The sequence below is a fragment of the Pollicipes pollicipes genome, unplaced genomic scaffold (genome assembly GCF_011947565.3).
Source record: "Pollicipes pollicipes isolate AB1234 unplaced genomic scaffold, Ppol_2.1 Scaffold_4002;HRSCAF=4701_pilon_pilon_pilon, whole genome shotgun sequence".
NCBI classification, from domain to species: domain Eukaryota; kingdom Metazoa; phylum Arthropoda; class Thecostraca; order Pollicipedomorpha; family Pollicipedidae; genus Pollicipes; species Pollicipes pollicipes.
In genome coordinates, this window is record NW_023596420.1 from 6,973,461 (window position 1) to 6,999,483 (window position 26,023).

The 26,023-nt window shown below is 58.6% G+C and overlaps 1 protein-coding gene across 1 annotated transcript in view; it reads left to right on the forward strand.

Annotated features, from left to right (window-relative positions):
* LOC119093471 (protein bark beetle-like) overlaps positions 1 to 26,023 on the forward strand; it is a 56,090-nt gene that overhangs the window by 28,176 nt on the left and 1,891 nt on the right. The window contains 29 exon segments of the mRNA XM_037216425.1: positions 234 to 421; positions 3,524 to 3,723; positions 3,921 to 4,062; positions 4,842 to 5,083; positions 5,796 to 5,927; positions 6,402 to 6,519; positions 6,773 to 8,053; positions 8,483 to 8,640; positions 9,474 to 9,637; positions 9,797 to 10,023; positions 10,870 to 11,058; positions 11,449 to 11,666; positions 12,092 to 12,199; positions 12,825 to 12,951; positions 14,004 to 14,139; positions 14,707 to 14,916; positions 15,156 to 15,947; positions 17,379 to 17,781; positions 17,783 to 18,288; positions 18,670 to 18,788; positions 19,256 to 19,394; positions 19,918 to 20,174; positions 20,455 to 20,666; positions 20,967 to 21,197; positions 21,777 to 21,901; positions 22,316 to 22,352; positions 22,354 to 22,442; positions 24,223 to 24,249; positions 24,740 to 24,897. Of these exon segments, the coding sequence (XP_037072320.1) occupies positions 234 to 421; positions 3,524 to 3,723; positions 3,921 to 4,062; positions 4,842 to 5,083; positions 5,796 to 5,927; positions 6,402 to 6,519; positions 6,773 to 8,053; positions 8,483 to 8,640; positions 9,474 to 9,637; positions 9,797 to 10,023; positions 10,870 to 11,058; positions 11,449 to 11,666; positions 12,092 to 12,199; positions 12,825 to 12,951; positions 14,004 to 14,139; positions 14,707 to 14,916; positions 15,156 to 15,947; positions 17,379 to 17,781; positions 17,783 to 18,288; positions 18,670 to 18,788; positions 19,256 to 19,394; positions 19,918 to 20,174; positions 20,455 to 20,666; positions 20,967 to 21,197; positions 21,777 to 21,901; positions 22,316 to 22,352; positions 22,354 to 22,442; positions 24,223 to 24,249; positions 24,740 to 24,897 (6,935 nt within the window).

The window sequence follows — 26,023 nt, forward strand, 5'->3', positions numbered from 1 at the left end:
CGGAGCACCCCCGGGTGCCTGCAGTTGCCTCACCGTTCCCGACTCTTCTTCATTCGATGCCCCTGAACTGGCTATTGCTGACCCAACTGACGCCGATCTCGATCGAGCCAAACCAGACCTATGGTGTGTGGCGGTGTTAACCGTGCGATCTCGGCCGCCAGCTGGGCGGCCGCGGATAACCGTGCGACCCCGGCCTCCAGCTGGACTGTTAACCGTGCGACCTCGGCCGCCAGCTGGACGGCCGCCGACTCCAGAGTAGCGTGCCGCCAGCTGGGTCTCACCGGCGGACACTACGCCGACTGGTACCCCTGGCTCAACGGCACGCGACGACTGCTGTACGAGCGGCCCGGCTGCGACGGCTCGGAGGCGCGCGTCCAGGACTGCCGCTGGAGCAGCCGCGCCATGGGCGCCGGCATCTGCGGTACGTCACGGACACCACCTGTACACGGCTGGGGTCGACTGCGCACGGCTGGGGTCGGCTGCACACCGCTGGGGTCGGCTGCACACGGCTGGGGTCGGCTGTGCACGGCTGGGGTCGGCTGCACACGGCTGGGGTCGGCTGCACCGGCTGGGGTCGGCTGTGCACGGCTGGGGTCGGCTGCGCCGTGCACACGGCTGTGGTCGGCTGCACACGGCTGGGGTCGGCTGTGCGCACGGCAGGGGCCGGCTGTGCACGGTGGGGCCGGCTGTGCACGGCTGGGGTCGGTTGTGCATGGCTGGGGTCGTCTGCACACGGCTTGGGGTCGGCTGTGTACGGCTGAGTTCGCCTACAGACGGCTGGGGTCGCTGCGCACGGCTGGGGTCGCTGTGCACGGCTGGGTCGGCTGTGACGTCTGGAGTCGGCTGTACGTCTGGGGTCGGCTGCGCACTGCTGAGTTCGCCTACAGACGGCTGGGGTCGCCTGCAGACGGCTGATGTAGTTCGTAGCTAAGGAGCCGGGTCTCTAACTCTTGCGTTCGGCCGCTCGAGTGGTGGGCAGCCAACTAATTCGATACAAAGATTTAGCCAGCATCACATTATAATTGTCACACGGCGCGGGCGTTTGTTCGACTAAGATTCCACGTAGCATCACGGAACCCCAACAAAGGCAGGATCTATGGGGTATGACGTCATGAATGACGTCGTCGTCTTGCCGTCCGGGCAGCTGTGAACGCATGCTTTGTTGTTGGGCATGCGCATGAGGTTGCCTGTAGGGCGCAGCCAGAGCTTTGGCAGGGAGGGGGGAAGCAGGGTTGACAAAGGGCCCGCTGATGGTAAAAGGGCCCCTAAAAAATCGCTGGATATGGCTTATTTGGTAATGGTGGCATGTTTTTCTTAAAAAAGCATGCGTCAAGTGACTGCATGAAATAAATCGCCGGCACCCTTCATTTTACACTGGTATATTGGACTCTTTTTAAACCGATAAAACTCAAAAACTTAATCAAAATTTGTATCTTAGTTGTACAGAGATATCAAGGATTCCGTGGTCTCCTTTAGCCGCGCAGCGTCGGCTTCTCGGCCAACGCCAGACCGTGGCCAACGGGTCGACGAAAATGATGACACATTTGAAAGAAGTACTTTTGAACGCTTCTGGCCACGAATCGCACATCTAAAGATATTCCGGGCGTAATTTAACACGTGTGGTTTTTAGATTGATGACAAAAACGCGTTGGTCTTTATAGCACCGCGAAGTGGTCCTGAGATCTGGTGATGTAGCTGGGGGAGAAAAGGTAAAATCTCTATGTTTCGTGTTGCTTTAACTGTTAAGCTGTCCAGAGAAAAAAACTCGAAGTCGTAAAAAAGGTTCGCCCAGTGTAATTTTTGAACTTAACGACTTAATTTTGAGATACCTAGAAACATTATTTTACGATGGTTGTGCCCACGGCGCCCGCCGCCTGGCGTTACATGCAGTAGCCATTGCTGTTCAGTTTTACGAAAACTGCCACCCAAGTCATCACTATCCTTGCTCCCCAAGGTTACGGGCGTGCCATTGGGGCTTTATGACTACTGCTGGGGCTGTATGGCGTCGCCAGCCTCCCACCCTGGCGGGAAGGGCGGACACCGCAGGGAATCGAACCCCGTGCTTGTGGTTTCCCAGACTCGCAGAAGTTAACGTAGGCGCGTTAACCTCTACACTATTGTTACCCGGCGCGCAGGCTGAAACCTTCTGATGTTATTTGTTTCACTATTCTATTTTACATGGCACGTTACTGTTCCCGGTCAAGGGCTGAGGGGCCATTCTGTCCCATTGCGCTGTGTCTTCCGGCCGTCATTCTGGCGACACGGGGCGGCATCATCTAACTTGTCCGGAGGCCCTTAGAGGGATGCATTTACCACATTGGTCTGCTCCCTGACGAGGGAAGCTTTCTGACCCGCGCAGTTGACCCCGTATCGACGCATGAACCGTCATGATTGCAACAACATCCCTGATCGCCGCAGGTGGTCAAATAATTGGCACATATACTCCAGATGTGCTTAACGGTCCCATGTTGGAAAGCGGATCGAGGGCCCACCGTTAGGTACTGAGGGCCCTGACTGGCACAGCGCTCTTCTATAGCTTCCATGTGAGCGTTCCTCATAAGTTCTAACGTTTCCTTCAATTGTCTGAGGGCCTCGACCAACGCAAGAGACCCTCTGTCATTTGTATTCCCGTCCCGTCCCTGTTGTGCAAATCTTCCCCTGGCCAATTCGAGGCCACTTGTTGACACAGAATACCTTGTTAGGCGCTGTGGGCCCCTGAACGATACAGGGGCCCGGCCAACGTAAGTCGCAGTTCCGGCCTTGTCCCTGCTTGGGAAACGGGCCCCCAGAGCTCAGACCAACACAGAGACGATTGTTCGTTGTTCGTGAAAACTGGCCGAAGTAGAGGTCCGGAGCGGCCGGTTTGCGCCGCGCTGCAGCGGCCGGTCTGCGCCTGGCCGGAGCGGCCGGCCTGTGCTGAGCCGGAGGGGCAGGTCTGTGCCGGGCCAGAGCGGCCGGTCTGCGTCGGCCTGGAGCGGCCGGCCTGAGTCGGCCTGGAGCGGCCGGTCTGCCCTGGGTCTGGAGCGGCCGGTCTGCGCCGGGCCGGAGCGGTCGGTCTGAGCCGGGCCGGAGCAACTGGTCTGCCCTGGGTCTGGAGCGGCCGGTCTGCGCCGGGCTGAGCGGCCGGTCTGGCGCCGGGCCGGAGCGGCCGGTCTGCGCCAGGCCGAAGCGGCCGGTCTGCGCCGGGCCGGGAGCGGTCGGTCTGCGCCAGGCCGGAGCGGCCGGTCTGCGCCGGGCCGGAGCGGCCGGTCTGCGCCGGGCCGGAGCGGCGGTCTGCGCCGGGCCGGAGCGGGCCGGCCTGTGCGAGCGGAGGGGGCCGGTCGTACCGGGCGGAGCGGCCGGTCTGCGCCGGGCCGGGCGGTCCGGTCTGCCCGGGGCCGGAGCGGCCGGTCTGCGCCGGGCTGGAGCGGCCGGTCTGCCCTGGGCCTGGAACGGCGGTCTGCGCGGGCCGGAGCGGCCGCCGGCTGATGGCTGACGTTGGTCAGATGTGTGGCAGAGCTGACCTCGAGTGTGACCCGCGCAGATGAGCACGCCGACCTGGCGCTGCGCTGTCTGCCGGTGTTCGATGCCAGCCGGCCGGCCTCGCAGTGGCGCGGCGTCCGGTTCGAGCACGCCGCCCACGACAAGATGCTCACCGCCGGCGACACGCTGTACGAGAAGTTCTCCCAGTCGAAGCTCTACCACCTGGAAGTGCTACACGCGGGCATGGGGCTCGACAGACAGGTGAGACGGCGGCGACGGCGACGGCCTGGCGTCCGACGGGCTCCTAAGACCCGCCGATGCTGTGCTGTGTTCACTGGTTCGGGAAGTCGCTGGTCGTCTCTGACCGTCTTCTGGCCGCAGTTAGCCTGTGGCCGGCTCTGGGCGTCGTCTGCTCGCGGTTGTGACGCCGGCTGTGACCCGCTCTCTGCCGCCGTCAGGTGCATGCGGCGATCGAGAGCGAGGGCGTGCCACCGCAGATGTACGGCGTCACGGTCCGCCACTCGGCCGGCGGCGGCATCAACATCACGGCGCCAGACTCCTTGGTCAACATCAACAACTGCACCGTCGAACACAACGCTGGTGCGTGCGGCGGCTGCCTCCAGACTGCGTGTACCTGTGCGGTTGCCATATACACATCATTGGGCCCCCTGAGTGACGTGCTAAGGCTTTAGTTTTAATTACTGTTGGCGTGTTGTATTATTCGTGTATGCTGTTTGTTTAATTTTGCACTGCCCTGGTACTCAGTTGTGTTTCAGCGTTTCATGTGCTTACTCTTGCAGAGTTCATGATTATGTCCACCCAATTGTTCGTTAGGGTATAGCAAAACGCTCCCATTTTCAAGCGGTCTTCCCCCGAACTAGTGCATTTTCCACAAAGACCTCGGCGTGTCAAGGTCCATGAAACACATATATGCCACGTCTGACTGCAGAGTTCTTTTATCTGCCTGTTATCAGATGATACGATATGGGCTGGGATGATTATAAATATCAAACTAAAATGTAGTATGATCTTCCACAAGCTTTGATAAAAACGTTGATAACGTACCAAAGGATTTTAACCGTGATTCACGGTAACAACACATGCTAAAACCTCTCCTTACGGGTAGCCCCTCCTTATTTTGCCACCTAAAGGTTATCAACAAACGGTAACCAAAAGTGCGGAAAGCGAGCTAACTTGACCGTTGTGACGTTTTTTGGATAAATGCTGGGAGCAGTTTTCGGGGTGCATCAACCCCGGCCGCCTGGCGCGCTCCAGCAAGCACCGCAATCTGGACTCGCGTTTGCAAGAGCTCTCCGAAGAGCTATTGGACATTTCTTTTTAGCGTGGCGGTAGATGACGAGGCGGGCGTGCTGTTGCAGGCACCGGTATCTACGTCAACACATCCACGGGCCTCGTGCACGTGCACGACTGCCGGGTGCTGGGGAGCGGCGCCGACGGCCTGCGCCTGGTGCAGCACGACACGCAGACGCCGCGCCGCGAGGTGGACGGCACGGCCGTGGCCGACTTCTGCAGCTCGGGCACCATCGCCCGCCAGATCTTCCCACTCTACACCGTGGCGCAGCAGTTCAAGACCAGCCACCGGCCGATCCGGTGCCAGAAGGTGAGGCGGCCTCCGCGTGATGGTGAGCACGGCGTCCTGCGAGCCTGACGGCCAACACGCCGCTGTCAGAAGGTGAGGCGGCCTCCGCGTGATGGTGAGCACGGTGTCCTGCGAGCCTGACGGCCAACACGCCGCTGTCAGAAGGTGAGGCGGCCTCCGCGTGATGGTGAGCACGGTGTCCTGCGGGCCTGGCGGCCAAAGTGCCGCTGTTAGAAGGTGAGGCTGCTTCCGTATGATGGCGAGCACGGCGTCCTGCGGGCCTGACGGCCAACACGCCGCTGCCAGAAGGTGAGGTGACCTCCGCGTGATGGTGAGCACGGCGTCCTGCGGGCCTGACGGCCAACACGCCACTGCCAGCCAGTGCTCTTCCGGGGATAAATAGCCAGGCGGCGCGTGAGACTGACGACGCATTGCTACGGTCAGCTTCTCCCCACCCATCTCGGGTGTTGATATCAGAAATTATTTCTGTGGTCATCGGGCTATTAAAGGCTGCTTCGCTTCAGCCTCGACTCCTGCATGGGCCGTTTGAACAACCGATGGAGCGCTCGGTCTTGTGTAGGAAGTTTTGTATTCTAAACGCTTTAATGATTAAACCAGAGAAGTGCTCGAGATCGCCCTGCGTGCCGCGCGGGACCCCGGCCGTGCGTGGGCTGGGTCCTGCAGCCGACACGTGTGCCCGCCGCCCGGCTGAAGCTCGCCGGGGCCATTCCAGCGTTTCAGCTCCCGGATCGGGCTGGTGCTCACCGTCAACTTCCTGTATCTGATGAACGAAGCCAACGACGATGCCGAGATCGGTTTTTACGACGGGAAGTCGGAGGCGTCTCCACTGCTCGGTAGTTTCAAGGTGCGCCGCTAGGTTCGCTGCGCGTCGCTCGCTATAATGGCGTCAGTGGTCGGATGTCAGCTGTCAGAATGCCAGACTGTCATGAACTTCTTGGTCGGAGATGACCTTAGTTACAGAATGTTTCCAGTTGCGTGCAATGACTGAGCGCATTTGGCCAGATTTATGGGTGTTTTACGTGCTCGTCTGAGGCCTCTACGGCTTGCAGCAATTTCTGGAGCGCATACCTCTGAAGCCACTATATGTCTGTCATTGTACGTTTCTCAAATATATTTTGTCATCGGGACAACACTTGTTGTGATTTGATTACTTCTGACAATTCAAAACAGAAGTAAAAAAACATATGAAAGGATTGCGTGCGACCCGACTTGGCGATTACACAGGACAGGACAGGACATCAGGACATCACACTCAGCTGAATGCGAGACATCCTCTGCATCACTGCACCAGCCGGCTGACTGAGTGCGCTGTCGGCAGGTACGCAACGGCAGTCGGCCGCAGAGTCTGGTGACCACCCGCAACCACCTGCTGGTCACCTTCTCCGCCCGCAACCGGACGCAGACGGAGGTGTTCATGGCCGTCACGGCCGGGCTCGGTGAGTCGTCTGTCCCCAGCCGCCGCGTCCCGGCTGTTCAGCGCCCACAAACTGCACGCGGAATTGTTGAGGCCGTGAATACAGATAATTATAACACCGCGAAGACACGCCGTACTGTATTTGCTCCAGTTTTTCAATACGGTTCTCTTTTCGGTGTCTTTTTGGTTTTGGTTCTTTTGGTGGTGACTGTGCCATTCCTGCTGCGGCAAGGTGATTCAGCGTCGCGCATTTTCATGCTGCAATGCGATTTCAGGGAAAACGCACGACCTGAACGTCTCTAGCTCGGAAATCTCTGACAACAATGGACGCGGCATCGCCGTGGAGAACCTGCGCTCGCTCGTGCACGTGCACCGCTCCGTCGTGGTCAACAACTCCCACGTGGCCGGCGTGCACGTGCGGGGCGGTGGCGGAGACGTCAACATCACGTGGTCGCAGATCACCGGCAACAACGGCGACGGCATCAACATCACCTACGCCGGTGGTGCACAGAACATCTCTTGGTGCGAGATAGCGGACAACAGAGGCCGCGGCCTGTCACTGTGGTACAACGAGACCCGCGAGGTGGTGGCCTTCAGCCAGCAGCTTGTGTTGGCCTATTCTAACTTCTCCGAGAACTGGCTGCAGGGTGCGTTCGTCGGCAACTTTTGCCGCGACTCGTTCGTCAACATCAGCGGTAACGTGTTCCGGCGCGCGCGCCAGGACGCCGTGGACCTGTGGACGTGCCAGCGCCCCACGCGGGGTGCGCTGACGCTTCAGATCGGCCACAACCGCTTCCTCAACAACGAGAGACTGGCGGTCAACATGGCTCCCGTGTCGAACGTGTTCGGCAACATCGAGTACAACTACTTCGCGGACCAGCTGGTGGCGACGCTGAGGCTGTACAGCGGCGACACGCCGGCCGTCGAGAAGCTGCCGCTCCAACTCAACATCACGCACAACTTTTTCGAGCGCAACGCCGGCATGTACGTGGTGAACATCGGCGCCTCTCAGTACGCGCACGACTCCGCCCAGCAGATCCTCTTCACCAAGAACTTCCTGCAGAAGAACAACGTGTCGGAGCCGTTTCCCAGCCTGAACCCGCGTAACCGCGTGGCGGCCGTGGTCACCGTCTCCTCGGCGTCGGCCGTCGTCTACCGCAACATCCTGGAGAACCCCGCCTCGCGCTACGAACTGGGTGTCCACTTCGAGGACCAGAGCGCCAACGCCAACTTCTCGCACAACTGGCTCGGCTTCAAGCGCTCCAACCAGGTGTACGACCGCGTGTTCGACCGCAAGGACCGCTACAACCTGGCCAAGGCCGACTTCGAGCCGTTCCTGCTGAGCGAGAACGACCCCAACTCGATCCTGCTCTCGCTCAACGAGCAGTTCGTGCCGAGCTTCGGGCCGAACGAGCTGGGTGAGATCGGCGGCGAGATCGCCGGCCAGGTCATCCTGCCCGACGGCACGTTCTCGGTCACCCGTGACATCTACGTCAGGCCGGGCGCGCGCCTGACCGTGGCCTTCGGCGTGCGCCTCGAGTTTGAGCACAGCGTCGGTGAGTGCTCGTCGGAGCGGCGGCCCAGACCATGCTGGGCTAGGGGCGGGGACAGGGCGTGCACCAAGGCCTGGGGAAAATGGGAGGTTCAACGGCGGAGACGACAGGATGATCGTTGGCATCAGGGCAGGGCGCACGCAAGGCAAGGGGATAAAGTTCCTTCCTAAAGTTCCCAGACCCATGATGGAGCGGTAACGGGCTAGGGCAGGCCCTTCGTAAGAAGAAAGCACATCACTTTTTGTCTCTCTCCGGGCCCGCCTTCGGGAACCTCTGTCCAGCCCTAGGCGTATTTTCAACATCCCACCATTCGATACGTGTCCGCCACTGCCTTCCCATCTAGTTTGTGGTTGGGCACGTCGCAGCTTGGGGGTTTCGTTTCGAAGGGGAGTGTCTCGTCCAACTGTGCTGAGCGGCGTGCGCTGATTTCAGGTATGATGGTGGCCGGCCACCTGCACGCCGAGGGATCCTCCATGAGCGAGGAGAAGCGTGTCACGCTCAGTCTGCAGGAGCGTGACCAGCGGGACAACGTCAGCCTGGCGCCCGTCCGGCTGGTGGGCGGCCGCACTGAGCGCGAGGGCCGCCTGCAGGTTAGTCACACGGGATTTGGCGCACTACAGCACCTTGGTCAGATTGATTTTGGCGCACTTCTGCACCCTGGTCAGACTGACTGTGATACTGCTCAGAAGGGAACGTTTAGCCGTCTTTCCAGGGCTATTGCCCATTTTTCGCATCATGTCAGCGATTATGGTCTCATAGACGTGCCTGCTTTCATGGTTGCTTACATTGCTGTGACTTTGAGCGCGCTGACGCCACCTGACCGGTGTGGTGTGTGCTGAAGAGTCGGAGGGCCGCCGGGTCCGGCCGTCGGTGCCCTGTTCTGACGCCACCTGATCGGTGTGGGGTGTGCTCAAGAGCTGGCGGGCCGCCGGGTCCGACCGTCGGTGCCCTGTTCTGACGCCACCTGACCGGTGTGGTGTGTGCTGAGGAGTCGGAGGGCCGCCGGGTCCGACCGTCGGTGCCCTGTTCTGACGCCACCTGATCGGTGTGGGGTGTGCTGAAGAGCTGGCGGGCCGCCGGGTCCAGCCGTCGGTGCCCTGTTCTGACGCCACCTGATCGGTGTAGGGTGTGCTGAAGAGCTGGCGGGCCGCCGGGTCCGACCGTCTGTTCCTCGCTCTGACTCCACCTGATCGGTGTGGGGTGTGCTGAAGAGCTGGCGGGCCGCCGGGTCCAGCCGTCGGTGCCCTGTTCTGACGCCACCTGACCGGTGTGGGGTGTGCTGAAGACCTGGCGGGCCGTCGAGTCCGACCGTCGGTGCCCTGTTCTGACGCCACCTAATCGGTGAAGGGTGTGCTGAAGAGCTCGCGGGCTGCCGTGTCCTACCGTCGGTTCCTCGCTCTGACGCCACATCCGCTGCCGGCAGGTGCTGCTGAACAACGAGTGGGGCACGGTGTGCGACCACGGCTGGAGCGTGCTGAATGCGGCGCTGGTATGCCGCCAGCTGGGCTGGGTGCTGAACCCGCTGGACTGGCGGCTGGAGCGGGCTCAGGTGCCGCTGGAGGGCCTCGACTCGCGCGTCCTCATGAGGTGCGCCACCGGCTGCCGCCCACCAACCAACACACGGTCACCCCACTGAAGCGTTGATGTTGTTGACGGCAGCTCTCCTGTCTCACACGAGGTGTTTACTGTACAGTAGGCCCATCCACCTTTACGGCGGTCTTGGTGACGGTGACCTCTGACCGGCAGCTCGGTGCGGTGTTCGGTGACCGACACGGACGTGACCCGGTGTCAGCACGAGTCGGCTGACGAGCTGGAGCGCACGTGCCCGCACGAGGCGGACGTGGCGCTGCGCTGCTCCGATGTCAGCTGGGCCGGCGTCCGGTTCGGCCTGCCCGCCGAAAAGAACATCCTGAAGAACGTCTGGCTGGAGCACGCCGGGCTGATCGATCACGCCACGTACACGTTCGGGCCTGGTGAGCGGGGAGACGGCCGGGCGCCGGGCGGCCCTGGCGGGAAGCAGACCACGTCACTCGCACGCGCTGGCGCCGCTAGAGGGCAGAAGCCGCGACACTGTCTCCCAGTGAGACGGGGAAGGGGGAGGGACATGCGAGCACTTAGGGGCTCCGGTGAAAGGGTGATGAACCGCGGCTCGGGCTCACGCTCGGTAGTGGTATGCCCCGGGAATGGACTCTTGAACTGTTCGGGCTTGCGCCGTATCCAAACTGAAGCCTCCGACTGCTTAGCACCTAGCGTTTGGAGGGTGGCACGTGACGTGTCATTTCTCAGTGAGGACAATAGCTTCTGGCGCCGGCTAGTCACTCTGCCGTGTTGTAGAGCAGAGCTATCTCGGGACGCAGCTGCGCGGTGTGGCTGGGCTCTTATCACAGGGCAAAGCTTGCTGGTGGTAGCCGGTGCTTGTGATCAAGTATATATTGTCTGTACCATTTTTGTTTCCCAGTAATGATGGCTGCTTCGGTAAGAAGACAGCAAGGTCGGGGTATAGCCTTATACATTGATTTTAAGCAACTCAGTGAATGCATGGGCCCAATCACAGGGTGAAAATGCGAAGAGTAAAACCGTGATGAGTGATCTCCCAACCGTAAACTTACATCATCTTTTGTGGATAATGCTTCGACATGCATGGCTTTTGCCCCATGGAAAGCAAGCCGAAATGCCTCGCAAACTCCAAGCTTCTTGGACCACTTTGAACTTGAGTAAGCCTTGGCACTGACGTACTGGAACTGCCGGTGCATATATTCAGTGCTTCTAACCTGTGTGCCGCTCCCCAACGCTTCAGCGTGATCTCTCACCTACCACAGCGCTGCGAATGGACTTCAATCACCACGTGCTGGAGTCGGTGGTGCTGACAAACAATGACGGGGACGGCGTGGGCGTCATGTTCTCCGACGTATTCAAGATCGACTATGTCAACCACCTGAAGCGCGTCGAGGCTAAGATGAACCGCGGCCACGGCATCTCCATGAGAACGCTCTGGATGGAGATGACAGGTGAGTGACGTCAGTCGAGTCGAGCCAACTTCGTGCCGATCAGGCCACCTCCGTGTGCTCTCGCTTATCTCTCCGCTGTTGGGCAGCCTTGTTTCGCTAGCGTAGTGCGTTTGGAAATATGTGATAGGATAGATGCTCTTGATGTCCCGTTCCAGAGCCTTCCGAATTTCACGTTTCTGTTTGCGGGGTGGGCTTTGACACTTGGTTAACCTTCATCTGTTGACAACACAACACATGGTTGACAACACGGTTGACTATGATCGCGCGCATCGGTCGGGCGGCGCCCGCTCGCACCACCCATGACGCGCTGCCGTCGGCGTGGTGCTGTCCGCGTGCCGTGCCGCTCCGGCTGGCGGCCCCGGCTGAGCGTAGCCTGCCACCGCCGCGCAGACTGTCTGGTGGAGGAAAACGGCGAGTCGGGCCTGCACTATGACCCGGCGCTGAGCCGTCACGAGCGGCGCGAGCTGCTTGGCTGGGTGGGCCTGGCGCGGGAGAGGCGTGTCAGCCTGCCGTCGGCCGCCACCCGGCTCGAGCTCGACCTCTACAAACCCACCTACCTGGTGACCGAAGGCAGCCAGGACGCCACCGAGCGCGTCTTCTACGTCACGGTGAGAGAGCGGGCCGGCCCAGAGGAGGACGGCCGCCGGACCAAACACCGGTCCGCTGAGGACGGCTGGGACATGGGACCACCGGCTCGATGGTGGGAGTACAAGGTGGCATGCAACGTTCTAAAATGACAGGAATGTCTGTTGGACAACTGTGCTTCCATTGGTTACCCCAACTGTGCCTTCTGCGGGATTCGCTTCCAACTTTATCGGGTGGAATATTCGCGCTGGGTGAGTTGGACCGGGAAGTACGGGAGTGCTGTTGTCGCCTGGTGACAGTGCTTTCCATGGTCTTCTCCGGAAGACCGAGAAGAACGGCAGTGCTGTCGTGACCTGGTGACGGTGCTTCCCATGGCCTTCTCCGGTGGACGGAGAAGTACGGGACTTCTGTTGCGGCCTGATGACAGTGCTTTCCATGGTCTTCTCAGACGTCGCGGGAGAACGTCATCGGGATCCAGGTGCTGAGTCCGGGCGCCGACGACTCGTCGGAGGACCTTCACATCTACGACTTCTACGAGGTCCGACCCAGCGCTGTGGTGAGTGGGCTGGAATCAGGGTGTCAACGGAGCTGTCGTGGACCTCCAGCTCATCTGTCGACGGTTGGTGTGCCGTTAGAAGCTCGGTGTTTTGCTGGTGTTTCCATTTTTGACGGTAAGTTCAGTATTCGATGCTTCCAGTGCACTTGCAGAAGAAAAGCCCACGCAAAGTCATAGTGCTCGGCGATATTGGAGGCTGTGGTGAATAATCACATTGCTGTCGACTGTCTGTTCTACCGGGAATTATCTCAAATAAAGACCATTTTTCTAGGAAGTGCACTTGGGGGTGGAACAGTGATGTCCTTGAAAGAGGGTTGGCTCGCTGTCCATGTGTTGGTAGAGCTCCATGGCTGATGCGCGCGCCATGTGTTTGTGCGTTTGTGAGGGGGGGGGGGCGTGGGCGTAGGTGTGGATTCGTACGTGCGTGCGTGCGCGCGCGTGTGTGTTGGCTGACACACTGGCCGTGTGTTGGCCGTGTGTTGACTGAGTTCTGAGCCGGCTGGTCTGCCGTGGCTGAGTCCTGAGCCGGCTGGTCTGCCGCGACCGACGCGCTGGTCGTGTGTTGGCTGAGTTCTGAGCCGGCTGCCCTGCCGCGGCTGACGCGTCTACTGTCTGCGGTCGGCAGACGTGGCAGCTGCGCCGGGACCTCCTGGCGTTCCCCATCAGCTCGTCCAGCTACCAGATCACGCTGCGGTACGTGACGCGTGGTCCAGCCAGCGGCGGCGCCGTCCTCCTCCTGACAGCCGTCAGACGTAAGTGGGCCGCCACACGAGCGGACAGGAGTCTGGATGACTGACCAATGTTGACATTGTGGGCAGACGTCAGACGCTGAACTTCCACTGCACACATTCGTTGCTTGACGTTGCTGCCCGCCGACATGTGTGAGATTTATTTGGTGGTCATCCTCCGTTGCTGCCGCCAGCAGCCGTAGTTGGACACTGGCGAGAGGCGCTGGGCGCCGACTGACACCCTGTCTCAGTGTCTGGCCGCTGGCATTCAGGGGCTCGGCAGCCCCAGCCGCCGACTGACGCTCTGTTTCAGCGTCCGGCCGCTGGCCCTCAGGGAGTGGGCAGTCCCGGCCGCCGACTGACACTCTGTCTCAGTGTCCGGCCGACTGCTGACCCTCAGGGGCTCGGCAGCCCCGGCCGCCGACTGACACTCTGTCTCAGTGTCCGGCCGACTGCTGACCCTCAGGGGCTCGCCTGGCCGCCGACTGACACTCTGTCTCAGTGTCCGGCCGACTGCTGACCCTCAGGGGCTCAGCAGCTCCGGCCGCCGACTGACGCCCTGTCTTAGTGTCCGGCCGACTGCTGACCCTCGGGGGCTCGCCCGGCCGCCGACTGACACCCTGTCTCAGTGTCCGGCGACTGCTGACCCTCAGGGGGCTCAGCAGCCCCGGCCGCCGACTGACACCCTATCTCAGTGTCCGGCCGACTGCTGACCCTCGGGGGTCGGCAGTCCCGGCCGCCGACTGACGCCCTGTCTCAGTGTCCGGCGACTGCTGACCCTCAGGGGGCTCAGTAGCCCCGGCCGCCGACTGACGCCCTGTCTCAGTGTCCAGCCGACTGTTGGCCCTCAGGGGGTCGGCAGTCCCGGCCGCCGACTGACGCCCTGTCTCAGTGTCCGGCCGACTGCTGACCCTAGGAGGCTCGCCCGGCCGCCGACTAACACCCCGTCTCAGTGTCCGCCCGACTGCTGACCCTGGGGGGCTCAGCAGCCCCGGCCAGCAGGCGGCGGCGCCGAGCCCGGGTGACTGCCGTCCGCCGCGCGCCGGCGGTCTGACACGCCCCCGTCCGCCCGCCAGGCACTGACGTGCGGGAGGTTCGACCGACGTCGCTGCTCAGGTGGCGGCGGGCCTTGGGCAGGGTGCCGAGGCTGCGTGTCCGCAACTCGCTCATCAGGAAGAACCGACACGGCCTCTCGACATTCTTCTACAACAGGTCTGGCTTGGCGTCGTAGCTAGCCGTTCGAGGCTCGATGCAGTCACGTGCTGTTCGGACAGGACATCTACATTAAGATACATGTCTACCAGCAACGCTGAACGATTTCGACTTTTTCGCAGAAAGTGATTGCATCAGTCCCATACAAAGCCCTCACAACTAAAATGTTGCCCTCATGCATGTCTGTAAGGCTATGCACTCAAACACAAAAATCATGAAAGCTCGGCTTCTGCAGTCTTCTGCCATACAGGGCGTACGAGCCCATGTTAAGTCCAAAGCCTTCTGATTATTGCAAAGCAGAGAAAACTTGTAGCAAAAGTGAGACATCAATTTGCACAGGAGAGTATGCTTAAGCGTTCTACATGTTTACCTAAAAACTGGTCATTGGCAGGCTCTGACTCTTTAACAGTAAAACGGATGCCTAGTCATCACAATATTTCCCTAGCAAATGTACTCTGTGCTGACGTTGGGTAAGATGGCGTGCTGCAGTCGTCATGCCTACCGTCGCCCTGTCCGGTTGAGCAGGTCAGTGTGGGGCGGTTGGCACGTCTATACTGGCGTCTGCAGGTACCGCGGCGATCAGGGCGAGCTGTTTCTGCGCAAGGCCAACGCGTCGATCGAGCTGTACGACTCGGAGATATCTGGCAGCCGCGAGGAAGCCGTCTTCTTGCTGTCGCCGTACCGAGAGGATGTGTCGCGCAACATCTCCGAGCTGACTGTCGTCATCAACCGCACCAGGATCGACAACAACGGCGCCGGCGTCCGTCAGTTCGCCAGGTGCGCGCAGCGTCGGCCTGGTCCGGTGCTGGCTCTCGACGTTGTCAGGTGTACGAGGGGCGGTGTTTGGGTCTCCGTTGTTTTCGTTTCAGAGAAGCCGACCGTTATCTAGTTTTTTAAAAAAATATTTGTTGTGCCTACATTGCATTGTTAGCGGTCATGGTAGCATATTTTTGTGTTATGTGCGCATTGGTGCTAAATTATTTCCTAACTGAGGTGACATCCTCCTTTTGCTGCAGGGATCACTGGCTGTCCAACAACCTCTTCCACTGGGTACTGGACAACAATACCATTACGTCCAACCGCCGTGGTGGCCTGGACCTGACGCTGCCGTTCGTGTGGCAGTACAACGAGAACTTCACCCACTCGGTCTACATCGCCGACAACACGTTTTCCGCCAATCGCGACTTCGAGGGCGTCATCGGCGGCCACTTCGCGCGGCTGCAGCTGCTGCGCAACACGTTCTCGGACAACGTGTGTGGCCGGGACGCGGGCCTGCTGTCGGTGCGTGGCATGGAGAAGGAGCTGCTGATCGCGGGCAACACCATGCGGCGCAACACGGGCCGGTTCATGGTGCAGGTGGACATCGACAGCCAGTCGGAGATCCAGGGCCACGTCAGCGCCAGCCTCACGCGCAACGAGGTGCGCTTCAACGAGCAGCCGCTGACGGCCGCGGCGCCGTCCCTCCCGGCCAGCCACGTGATCGAAGTGCGCGGCGTGCAGCGCGTTAACGTGACGCACAATCTTTTCGGCCGCAACCAGATGGATTACGAGTTCCTGGCGGGCACGCGCTCCTCCAGTCTGGCAACCGAGCTGGTGGCCCGCCACAACTGGTGGGGCACGCGCGACCCGCACCAGATCCGGGAGCGCATCTTCGACTTCGACGACTGGAACAGCTACGCCATCGCCCAGTTCAGTCCGTTCCTGACGTCCGACGCGCTGGCGGGGCCGGAGGAGAGCGAGCTGGAGCGCGAGCCGCAGCCGGACCCAGACAACCTGGGCGGCCGGATACGGCGTAACCTGACCCTCAGGTGAGTGTAGTGCGCTGGCCGTCCGGCACCGGCCTGTGGCTCGGGCTACCACCCGACTGCTGCGTACCTCCACCCGCCAGAGGAGCCAGACACTCCTGGCACTGGTAATATTACAACATCTCTGGTGACCGCTAACTGTAAAATAATTTTATATCATGACTATAGAAATATGTTTGACCATGGCAGTGCGATGTTGCAGCATGGGTTTCCGATCCTTTGGCGGCTGTCCCATTTGTGACGCACGTTTTGGACTGTGTGCGGCAGTCGTGTGTTGGACTGTGTGCTGCGGTCGTGTATTGGACTGTGTGCGGCAGTCGTGTATTGGACTGTGTGCGCCACCCAGTAGCCGTGTGCTGCACTGTGTCGGGTGACTGTGTGTTGGTCTGTGCGGTGGTCATGTGTTGGACTGTGTCCGGTGGCCGTGTGTTGGACTGTGTAGGGTGGCCATGTGTTGGACTGTGCGGAGTAGCCGTGTGCTGCACTGTGTCGGGTGACTGTGTGCTGGACTGTGTGCGGTGGTCATGTGTTGGGCTGTGTGCGGTGGCCGTGTGTTGGACTGTGTCCGGTGGCCGTGTGTTGACTGTGTAGGGTAGCCGTTTGTTGGACTGTGTGCGGTGGCCGTGTGTTGGACTGTGTGCGGTGGCCGTTTGTTGGACTGTGTAGGGTGGCCGTGTGTTGGACTGTGTAGGGTGGCCGTGTGTTGGACTGTGTAGGGTGGCCGTGTGTTGGACTGTGCCTGGTGGCCGTGTGTTGGACTGTGCCTGGTGGCCGTGTGTTGGACTGTGCAGGGTAGCCGTTTGTTGGACTGTGTGCGGTGGCCGTGTGTTGGACTGTGCGCGGTGGCTGTGTGTTGGACTGTGTAGGGTGGCCCGTGTGTTGGACTGTGCCTGGTGGCCGTGTGTTGGACTGTGCCTGGTGGCCGTGTGTTGGACTGTGCAGGGTAGCCGTTTGTTGGACTGTGTGCGGTGGCCGTGTGTTGGACTGTGCGCGGTGGCTGTGTGTTGGACTGTGTAGGGTGGCCGTGTGTTGGACTGTGCAGGGTGGCCGTGTGTTGGACTGTGTAGGGTGGCCGTGTGTTGGACTGTGCAGGGTAGCCGTTTGTTGGAAAGGGTGCGGTGGCCGTGTGTTGGACTGTGTGCGGTGGCCGTGTGTTGGACTGTGCGCGGTGGCTGTGTGTTGGACTGTGTAGGGTAGCCGTGTGTTGGACAGTGTGCGGTGGCCGCGTGTTGAACTGTGTGCGGTGCCAGCGTGTTGGACTGTATGCGATTGCCGTGTGCTGGACTGTGTCCGGCGTCCGTGTGTTGGACCGTGTCCGGCGACCGTGTGTTGGACTGTGTGCGGTGGCCGTGTGTTGGACTGTGTGCGGTGGCCGTGTGTTGGACTGTGTGCGGTGGCCGCGCCGCCGCTGAGCCTGGCCGTGCTCTGCCGCAGGTGGCGGCCGCAGCCGTACGTGGTGCGGTCCGACATCACCGTGCTGCCGGGCGCCACGCTGCGTCTGGAGCCGGGCGTCACGCTCGAGTTTTACCCGTCGGTCGGCCTGCTCGTGCTCGGCACGCTGCTGGCCGTCGGCGACGAGAAGCGGCGCGTCACGCTGCGCCCGCTGTCGCGCCAGGAGGTGCACTACCGCGTGGGTCGCGCCCTGGCGCAGCGCCAGCTCTGGGGACACGACGAGCGGCCGACGCGGCTGCGTCTGTGCGCCGCCGGCCGCTGCGGCGGCCACGCCGGCTTCCTCGAGCTCTTCAACGCCACCACGGTGCAGTGGGTGCCCGTGTGCGACCGGCGCTTCTCGGACCGCAACGCCGAGGTGGTCTGCCGCCAGCTGGGACGGCCCACGGTTGAACGTGCATCTGCGCCACGGCCGGCGGGCCGAGTTCCACGCCAGCTCTGTGAGCCTGGTCACTGCCTGGCCGGAGCCGCTCGAGTGCGCCGGCACCGAGGCCGAGCTGAGCGCTTGTCGACTGCGCATGACCGGCCGGCCGCTGCACGCCGTGCCGCGCTGCCACTGGCGCGACCGCTACGTCTTCATCGAGTGCGGCGACAGCAACGTTAACGACACGACGCAGGCCTGGGGCGGGGTGCGCTTCGCCACGCCCAGCTTCGAGGTGCAGTCGTTCTTCGAGCGGCTGCACGATGTGGAGACGCACGGCCGCCGCCGCACCCGCCAGTCTCAGCTGCACTTCGTGGACGTGGTCGGCGCCGGCTGGCTGCACGGCGAGAAGTCGCCGGCCGTGCTCAGCGTGTTCATGTCTCCTGACGTACGCGCCGTCACCGTCCGAAATAGCCTGAGCGACGGCGTCACCGTGGTCAACCCCACACACTCACTGGACTTCATGCACCTCTGGTGAGCCCGGCGCCTCGTGACCACGGCCTACCGCGGCCGACCGCGCTGCCCGTCACCGCCGTATCGGACAGGCGGCAAAACGGCATTCTCACGCGCCATCCTAGGCCGGGAGCCGAGCGCCGAGGCTTGAGAATAACTTGTTTTGAGCCGAGAAGCCGTCGCTGATGTTGTATTCGTTTCTGTCAGCTCAGGTGGTAAAATAACTACGACAGCTCAACGCCTGTTGTCAAGTTTGCATCGCTTGTTGATGCCGGTTCTTGGGTTGCAGGTACTATTATGACTTATCTCCTTCCCACGAGTAGGCCGCTCTCTCATGGCCTGACCTGCCTGTGTCTGGCTCGGGCGCCGTGCCGCCTTGATGACACTGCCACACATTGTCAGGGTGCACCACAACCTGGGGATCGGCATGAACACCATCATGCTGACGGGCGAGGCGCGCAGCTCGGGCCGCAGCTCGTTCGTCCCCATCCAGCAGGTTGCCCTGCCCTACAACCTATTTGGTGAGCAAATGAGTTCCTTTACTGTTTGGACTGTTTAGAGTGGTAAGCCAGTGCGAGGGTGCTGAAATTTACGTCCCGTTAATCTTCCTCAACTTGTCCGTTTCAAGGTGCTCTGACTGAACAGGCAGGTGATGTGAGCGGCGTTTAATGCGTGATTGGGCTGTCGAATGGTGTGAGCGCCGTTTGAAGGCGTTCTGATGGGACAGGTGGCTGGTGTTAGCACCGTTTGAGGGCGTTCTGACCGGACAGGTGGCTGGTGTAGCGCTGTTTGAAGTCATTCTGATTGGCCAGGCGGCTGGTGTGAGTGCCGTTTGAGGGTGTTCTGATTGGACAGGCGGCTGACGTGAGCGCCGTTTGAAGCACAGGCCTGCTGGTGCGGTCGGCCGTAGTCGTTTCTCGCTTCACTTTGCTTGCCCAGCGAGCTGCTGCGCCGCTGAGTGTTGACGCCCCTGACGCCCGTCCCACAGGCATGGTGGACATGTGCGATGCGCACAAGGAGATCCAAGTGCAGGAGAGGATCCTGGTCTACTACAAGTACGACAACAGACCAGTGGACTGCGTCAAGATTTTCACATCGGCCGCCCGCATCAAAACCTTTGGATTTAGGCAAGTGGCCGGTCTATGTCACCCAGCCTCTGTCTGAGATGTAGTCCGTAACAGCTTATCTAGTCAGCCGTCGGTGTTCTGTCGCAGTCTGGACACTAAGAATTCTCTTGTCTGCAGCACAGTCATGTTTGGCCTTGATGATGGCCGGTCCTGCCGTGATCTGGCATTTACATTTTTTGACATACGCCGTGCTGGTCTTTACCGTTAATACGCTTCAGCTTTCCAGAGTATCACACCGCACATCTCGATAAAGACGCCTAGACGTGTTGGCCTGCCCTGCGTGCCTGATGCTGGTAGTTTGGCTCACGCACCCTTGCTCTGGTCGCACTACTGCCTTCACGCCTGTAGCTATGACCCTCTCGCTTTTAGCTATGACCTTTTCGCCCCGTAGTTGTGACCCTCATGCCCGTAGCTGTGACCCTCTCGCCTGCAGCTGTGGCCCTCTCGCCTGTGCCTGTGACCCCTCGGCTTTACTGTGACCATCATGCCTGTAGCTGCGCCCTAACCAGCACCTTTGCCGCAGGCTGCTGCAGTTTAACCTGGTGAACTCGACCGACGAGCCGCTGCTGACTCCCGACTTCCTCCGACTGTACGACGGCGACATCTACAACGTGACGTCCCGGCGACTGGCGGAGCTGACGGCCGACGCCGCGACCACCACCGTCTTCCACACCACCAACGAGACGTCGCTGAGCGTGCAGCTGCACGCCAGCGGCGCCGGCAGCAGGCACGGCTTCATCGCCGAGGTCGTCACGCTGCCCGTCTCCTCGATTGGCTTTAGTGAGTGGCGCCGCATGTTCTTGCTCTACCGCGGCTGCGTCCTTCCAATAACGGCGTGAACCAACTCTACTTTTGAAATCTGGTCGGAGTTGGTGTTTCTCACACGGGTCTGTTGTTGTGCATCCAGGCTCCTGGGACCGAAGGTACTGTCATGTTTGTTTCTATCCTGAGCGTTGAAGTGTGCCCCAGCCGTGTCCTCAACTGAGCATAGCACAACATGTGCCGTAAGTAAGTTTCCTAAGGTTCATAAGTTTTAAGTTTTTTTCGTGTCTGTCGCCAGGTCGGGACGTGCGTCACAACGTCTCCTACTCGGAGATATCCGACAACGAGGGCGGCGGCATCTCCTACATGAACGCCGGCGAGATCAACCCGACGCTGACTCTCGAGTGGAACCGGCTGCTGCGCAACGGCCGTCGCCTCTACGGCAACTTCACCTCCAGTCGCGCCGCCGTCAACGTGGACGTGCAGAACACGCAGCACCTCTACTTCACGGTGGGTGCCGCTAACAGGGCGGCCCGGGCGGACGGAGACGGATCGGGTGGGTTGTCAGGCGGGGCTGAAGGCAGGGTGGCGGCGAAGCTGGTGCATTCAAGTTCGAATGGCTTCTCGCACGGAATGGGCTGTCTCTGGGCACATCATCGCTGTTGAGCACATATTTGTACTACCTGCAGTCAAGAGGGCTCCTGTCCGCCTATGCTGGTGATGCGGGTTGACGCGAGAGGAGAGACAAACATTTGGTGAAACTAGACGCTCGTTTCCACGCGATTCCACGGTCGTGATGGTTGTCGGCAGAACAACGTGCTGCAGCACAACCAGGGTGGCCTGCGGATCCGCGCCGACTCCAGCGGCCTGGCCACGGCGCTCAAGGCCTACATCTACCTCAACCTGTTCAGCGACAACGACGGCTGGTCCACGCTCTATGTGGAGGGGCGCAAGACATCACCGTACCAGGAGGCCATCCTCTACTACAACTACTTCACCCGCGCCAACTGCACATATCAAAACGTGCTGGAATTCGCCCAGGTAGGATATCTGAAACAGCGATGTATGAGTGGTGGAAATGAGAAAGCTGGCTGTCTCTGCAGGTCTACTTTACTGTTGTTTTTTTTTGTCGTATTCTCCATTGTGTGCTGATCAACCTAAAATGTTACTTTTGTGATGCATCTGCTGGTTGCTATTGCTTTGGTGGCGACAACCAAACATAAATACACACGCACACGCACGCACGCACGCACTCACGTACTCACGCACGCAACTGTACACCCCCCATATATATATATATATATATATATATATATATATATATATATATATATATATACATATATATATATATATATATATATATATATATATATATATATATATGCCAAGTGACTGTACATAACCGCCACAGAACCCATGCCCAGACTAAAACTGTGGAGAGAGGTGAAGCGCATGGATGGAACATCTGGTTAAAATAAATATTTGGTGTGAATCAGGGGAGCATGCTGCTGTCTTCAACGATGTAGCCGACATCATTTTTCACTGCTTCATTCCCTTGAGGCGATGACTCCTAAGTGTATTTATTTTGTATGACTTGTCCTTGTTATGATATCGCAGGTGGTCGCCAACTTCAGCTACAATCTGGTGCACAACAATCACGGCTTCCACATCATGAAGGTATCCGGCTTCGAGCGTGTCCACTTGCCCATCTACCAGAACTTCGCGCACAACGGCTTCTTGTGGTAAGCGAAACTTCCAGTCATTTGTGGCCTGGGAGCGTCGTAGTGCTGTTCGAGACAACCGCTTGCGTCACGCATGCAAAAAGGTGTATATTTCAAGTTCGATTACATTTGCATTCCACTTCCAGATTTACTCACTGCACTGCGACTGTGGCTGGGGCCAGTCGTTCGGTGTGGTGCATCTGGTGACCGATTAGATGGCGAAGAGACGGGATGAGGGTTCGGACGTGGTGGCGTCTGGATAGGACACAGATCAGATGGCGAAAGAGGGGGACTGGGGCTTAAAACTGGTGGTGGTAGGACACAATAAGGATGCGATGAAGCAACGCACTTATTGAAAGCGTCGCTTGGCCGCTGTGACTGGGGGCGCCGTGCCGTCGGCGACCGCTGACTATGGACCTCCGCCGGCCGGCGCAGGAATCACGCCACGGATCCGGAGGAGCGCACCACCATCCCTGGCGGGCAGCGCCGGCCAGCAGTATGTCGACAACGTGCTGGTCAACCCGCACAACAACTACGAACTGGTCACCATCAACCGCACGCAGTGAGTGGGCATGCGTCCACACGGGGGCAGGGCGGGGCGAGGCTCACTGTGACGTGCTTGCCGTTATGTTTTCGTGAATACCATAGGGATGTGTTGGAGGGAGCACTGGTGTGATTTGGGAGTCAAAGCCCATTTCACCGTCAAGCCTCTCTTCATATACGGGCCAACCCGGCCAGTACATGAAACCCCGCTGCATTTTCCCCACCTTTCCCGAAAACCATTAGTTTTAGCCTCTTTGAGTCAGTTCTCAGCTAATCATACACAAAACACGTTGAATGACCGCGCATTCCATACAAGGACCAAAATATGTCAAGGGAGCGCTACTCTACTTCGCATAAAAATTGGAAAACATTGTATTTCTGTTTTCGGATTGTGATCCAAAATATAGCAGCGTTCCCTTTGGCTTGATGTTTTCTCATGGTACGTTTCGTCTATTTACGTGATTCGCGTGTCACGTTTTTCTTTGCGATCATCGCCGAAGCGTTTCAGTAAGAGCGCGGAAATTTTGAGGCCTTCCTTATCATTGACTTAACTTAACATCGCTTTGAATATGATAGCGCCTGGCATTGCCGTCGTGTGGCTGTGGCTCGACATCTAGACAAAACAATGTCTGTTCACATCCACAGCTAGGTTCTGTCTAACGCCAATTTTTTATCAAAACGAGTTTCATGTTATCTAATGGATGGTGAACAACCATCGGTCACGCCTTGAAGGCCATGCATAATTGTCATAGAGAGATGTAGAAGATGGATGGTCAGTGTGTTCCATGATGTTCCGACGTCAGTTTAGGTGCTGAACCAATGAGTGTTTGTGTTTGCCGATATGATAGCTCTTAGCCCATTGCAGACCACGTTTGTCGTGTCAAATGCACAAACATTGCAAGGACAGGAAAGGCAAGATTGCGTGGCAGGGAACGATGGCTCTGACTGCATTCTGAACGGTTTTGGTATCGTTAATGATAACAAATTGGAAATAATGCACAATCAATGCTGCAAAAGCTGATGTATCAAGTGGCAGGGAGGGTGCCAAATTCAAAAATGCAAGAACGAGTGTAGTTTTCATGATTTGTCCACGTCTTGGCATATGAAGTAACCTTCAGTGGGACGTTTGTCAGCTATCTGCATGTACAAGAGCCCTTTAATAACTGCGAAAGCCATGCTTTCGGGACTAACTAAAATTGGGCCGAGAATGAGTTTGAATCTGCCGTAAGGGCTTGGAATTTGTTCAAACGGATTGGGACGTCGTGAAGGGTGTGGAGGAAGTTTTCTATTGGGGATATGAATCCATAAAATATGTGCACTTAATTGGGCGTTGCGTGTTCAGCTGGGCTGAAACATGCAGGATTCCCACGGTGTGAGGCTGTGATTCCCACGGTGTGGGGCTGATTCCCGCGGTGTGGGGCTGTATTTCTGTTGCTGCTCTGACAGACTGGACGGGTTGGATCTGCGTGGATTGGGTTTAGAACTGATAGACTAAGTTCCAATTGATCCTGGAAATCAAATCCATGAAGAGCCCTGCTATGCACTGAGTTGTTGCACAATCTGTCAGTCTGCCACCAGATACACACGCACACAGCCTTTGCTCCATGCACAAGCACACCTAGCTATGTTCGTGAGTGCGTGCGTGCGTGCACAGGGGTGCGGATGATGGTGGTGCGACTTTTGGGGGCGTGAAAGCGCCGGGTACACCAAATTGGTCTCGCTTGCTGGGTTCTGAGAGAGCACGCCGCATATCATGGCACGCGCACGTGGCTTACTGAAACATCTTCTTCTGTTCGCAGGCAAGATCTTAAAATTTCGAACTATAGGTGAGTTTCTCTCTTTGCACTGGTGTTTTGCTGCGCGCTCGTTCGCCCCTGATGTCCTGGCACCCTCTTAAGGTCGGAGGACCGGCATGTTCGTCGGCTGCTATTGCGATGACCGTCATGGAAAGCGCCACCACTCTGCCGGGATGGTGCCTGTTCGCGGTCAGCGGTACTGCTGTAGTGCTCTGCGGTGCTGCTGACTGCTGGATTTCTCGATTGATCGTATCCGCGGAGGCCGGAGCTGGATTTCCCGATTGATCGTAACCGCGGAAGCCGCAGCTGCCCGACATGTCTCCGGTGGCGCTGGCGCAGTGTTTGCCAGCCACGCCACCCATTTTCTGTGAAAGTCGGGGTTGCCTCACTGTTCAGCTTGCACGGGGTTATGTCACATCATCGGACCCCAGCTGGGGCGGGCGTGACGAGCGGGGTGGCCGGGCAGCCCCGGTTCGCAGAGCGACCCGGCGTGCTCAGGCGTTGTTTCGCGGCGCGGCAGGTATGAGGTGTGGCGCACCCCACTGGACGCCCGCCACAACTGGTGGGGCTACAACGAGTCGCTAGCCATCCAGGGACGCATCAAGGACAAGCTGGACGGCCAGGGCTTGCTGGAAGTCAACTTCAGGTGGGAGAGCTTGCTGCCTGCCGTGGCGACCCGTACTCAGAAGGCGTTACGTCTTCACGAACGCGTCCGTGTTACGGTGCGCATACCGCATCACTGACACACGTGGCTGTGCACCGCATCACTGACATGCCGTTTTATGTCTATGTTATGGTCTATTTACCACCTACTAGATGTATTTATCATATCTATGCATGTCTATCATCTGTCTACATGTCTATTTCCAACCACGTTGTTCCGCTACAATCGCTTGCCGAATAATGACGCGAGGCATTCCTTACGTCAGACTTGGCAGTGGAAATGCAGCCTCAAGTATGCCACCGGGTGCAGAACTGATGCTGGTTTGGGGCGCAGGCCTGGTGGCCTTGTGTGCACGTGTGTCGACATCGACGGCAGCCGTGGTTTGGGAGCAGCCAGGCGCCTGTGGCCTCTGTGTGCGTGTATCGACATCGACGGCAGCCGTGGTTTGGGAGCAGCCAGGTGCCTGGTGGCCTCTGTGTGCACGTGTATCGACATCGACGGCAGCCGTGGTTGGGAGCAGCCAGGCTCCTGGTGGCCTCTGTGTGCACGTTTTGATTCTTCCTTACCTAACTTTGATTCTTCCTTACCTAAATTACTGCTGCTTGGTTTGGGGCATAAATTATGCTTCTCAACTAGATCGATTGGTAATTTTGCAAAAAAGGGCTGTGCGTCTTATAGAAAATGTGTATCCTCCGCAAAGCTCAGAGCCAATCTTTAAACGATACAAAATTTTGAAACTATCGGATATTGCTAAATCTCAAATGTTAATTGTGATGCACAATTTTTAACTTCACAGCTCCCTGCATCATTCGATTTAATTTACAATCTCTACGAATCCAATGACATGGATATGAGGCGAGCAAAACATTTAGAACAACCTTCTCTTATCGTAATTATAGACTATTTACAGCATTGCCTTGGCCCTAAGCTGTGGAACGACATTATGGTTCCATTTTCCAGGAATAGCGATATCCCTGTATCGAAAACCATCGTTAAGAACATCTCGCAACATTTCGTGAACACATATTAACGTAACAAACATATTTGAAGACATTGCCATCCTTGTGCTGTACATATCCAACGCACTTCATATTTGACCTCCTTCATGTTTCATAATCAATTTCTGATATAAAGTCATGC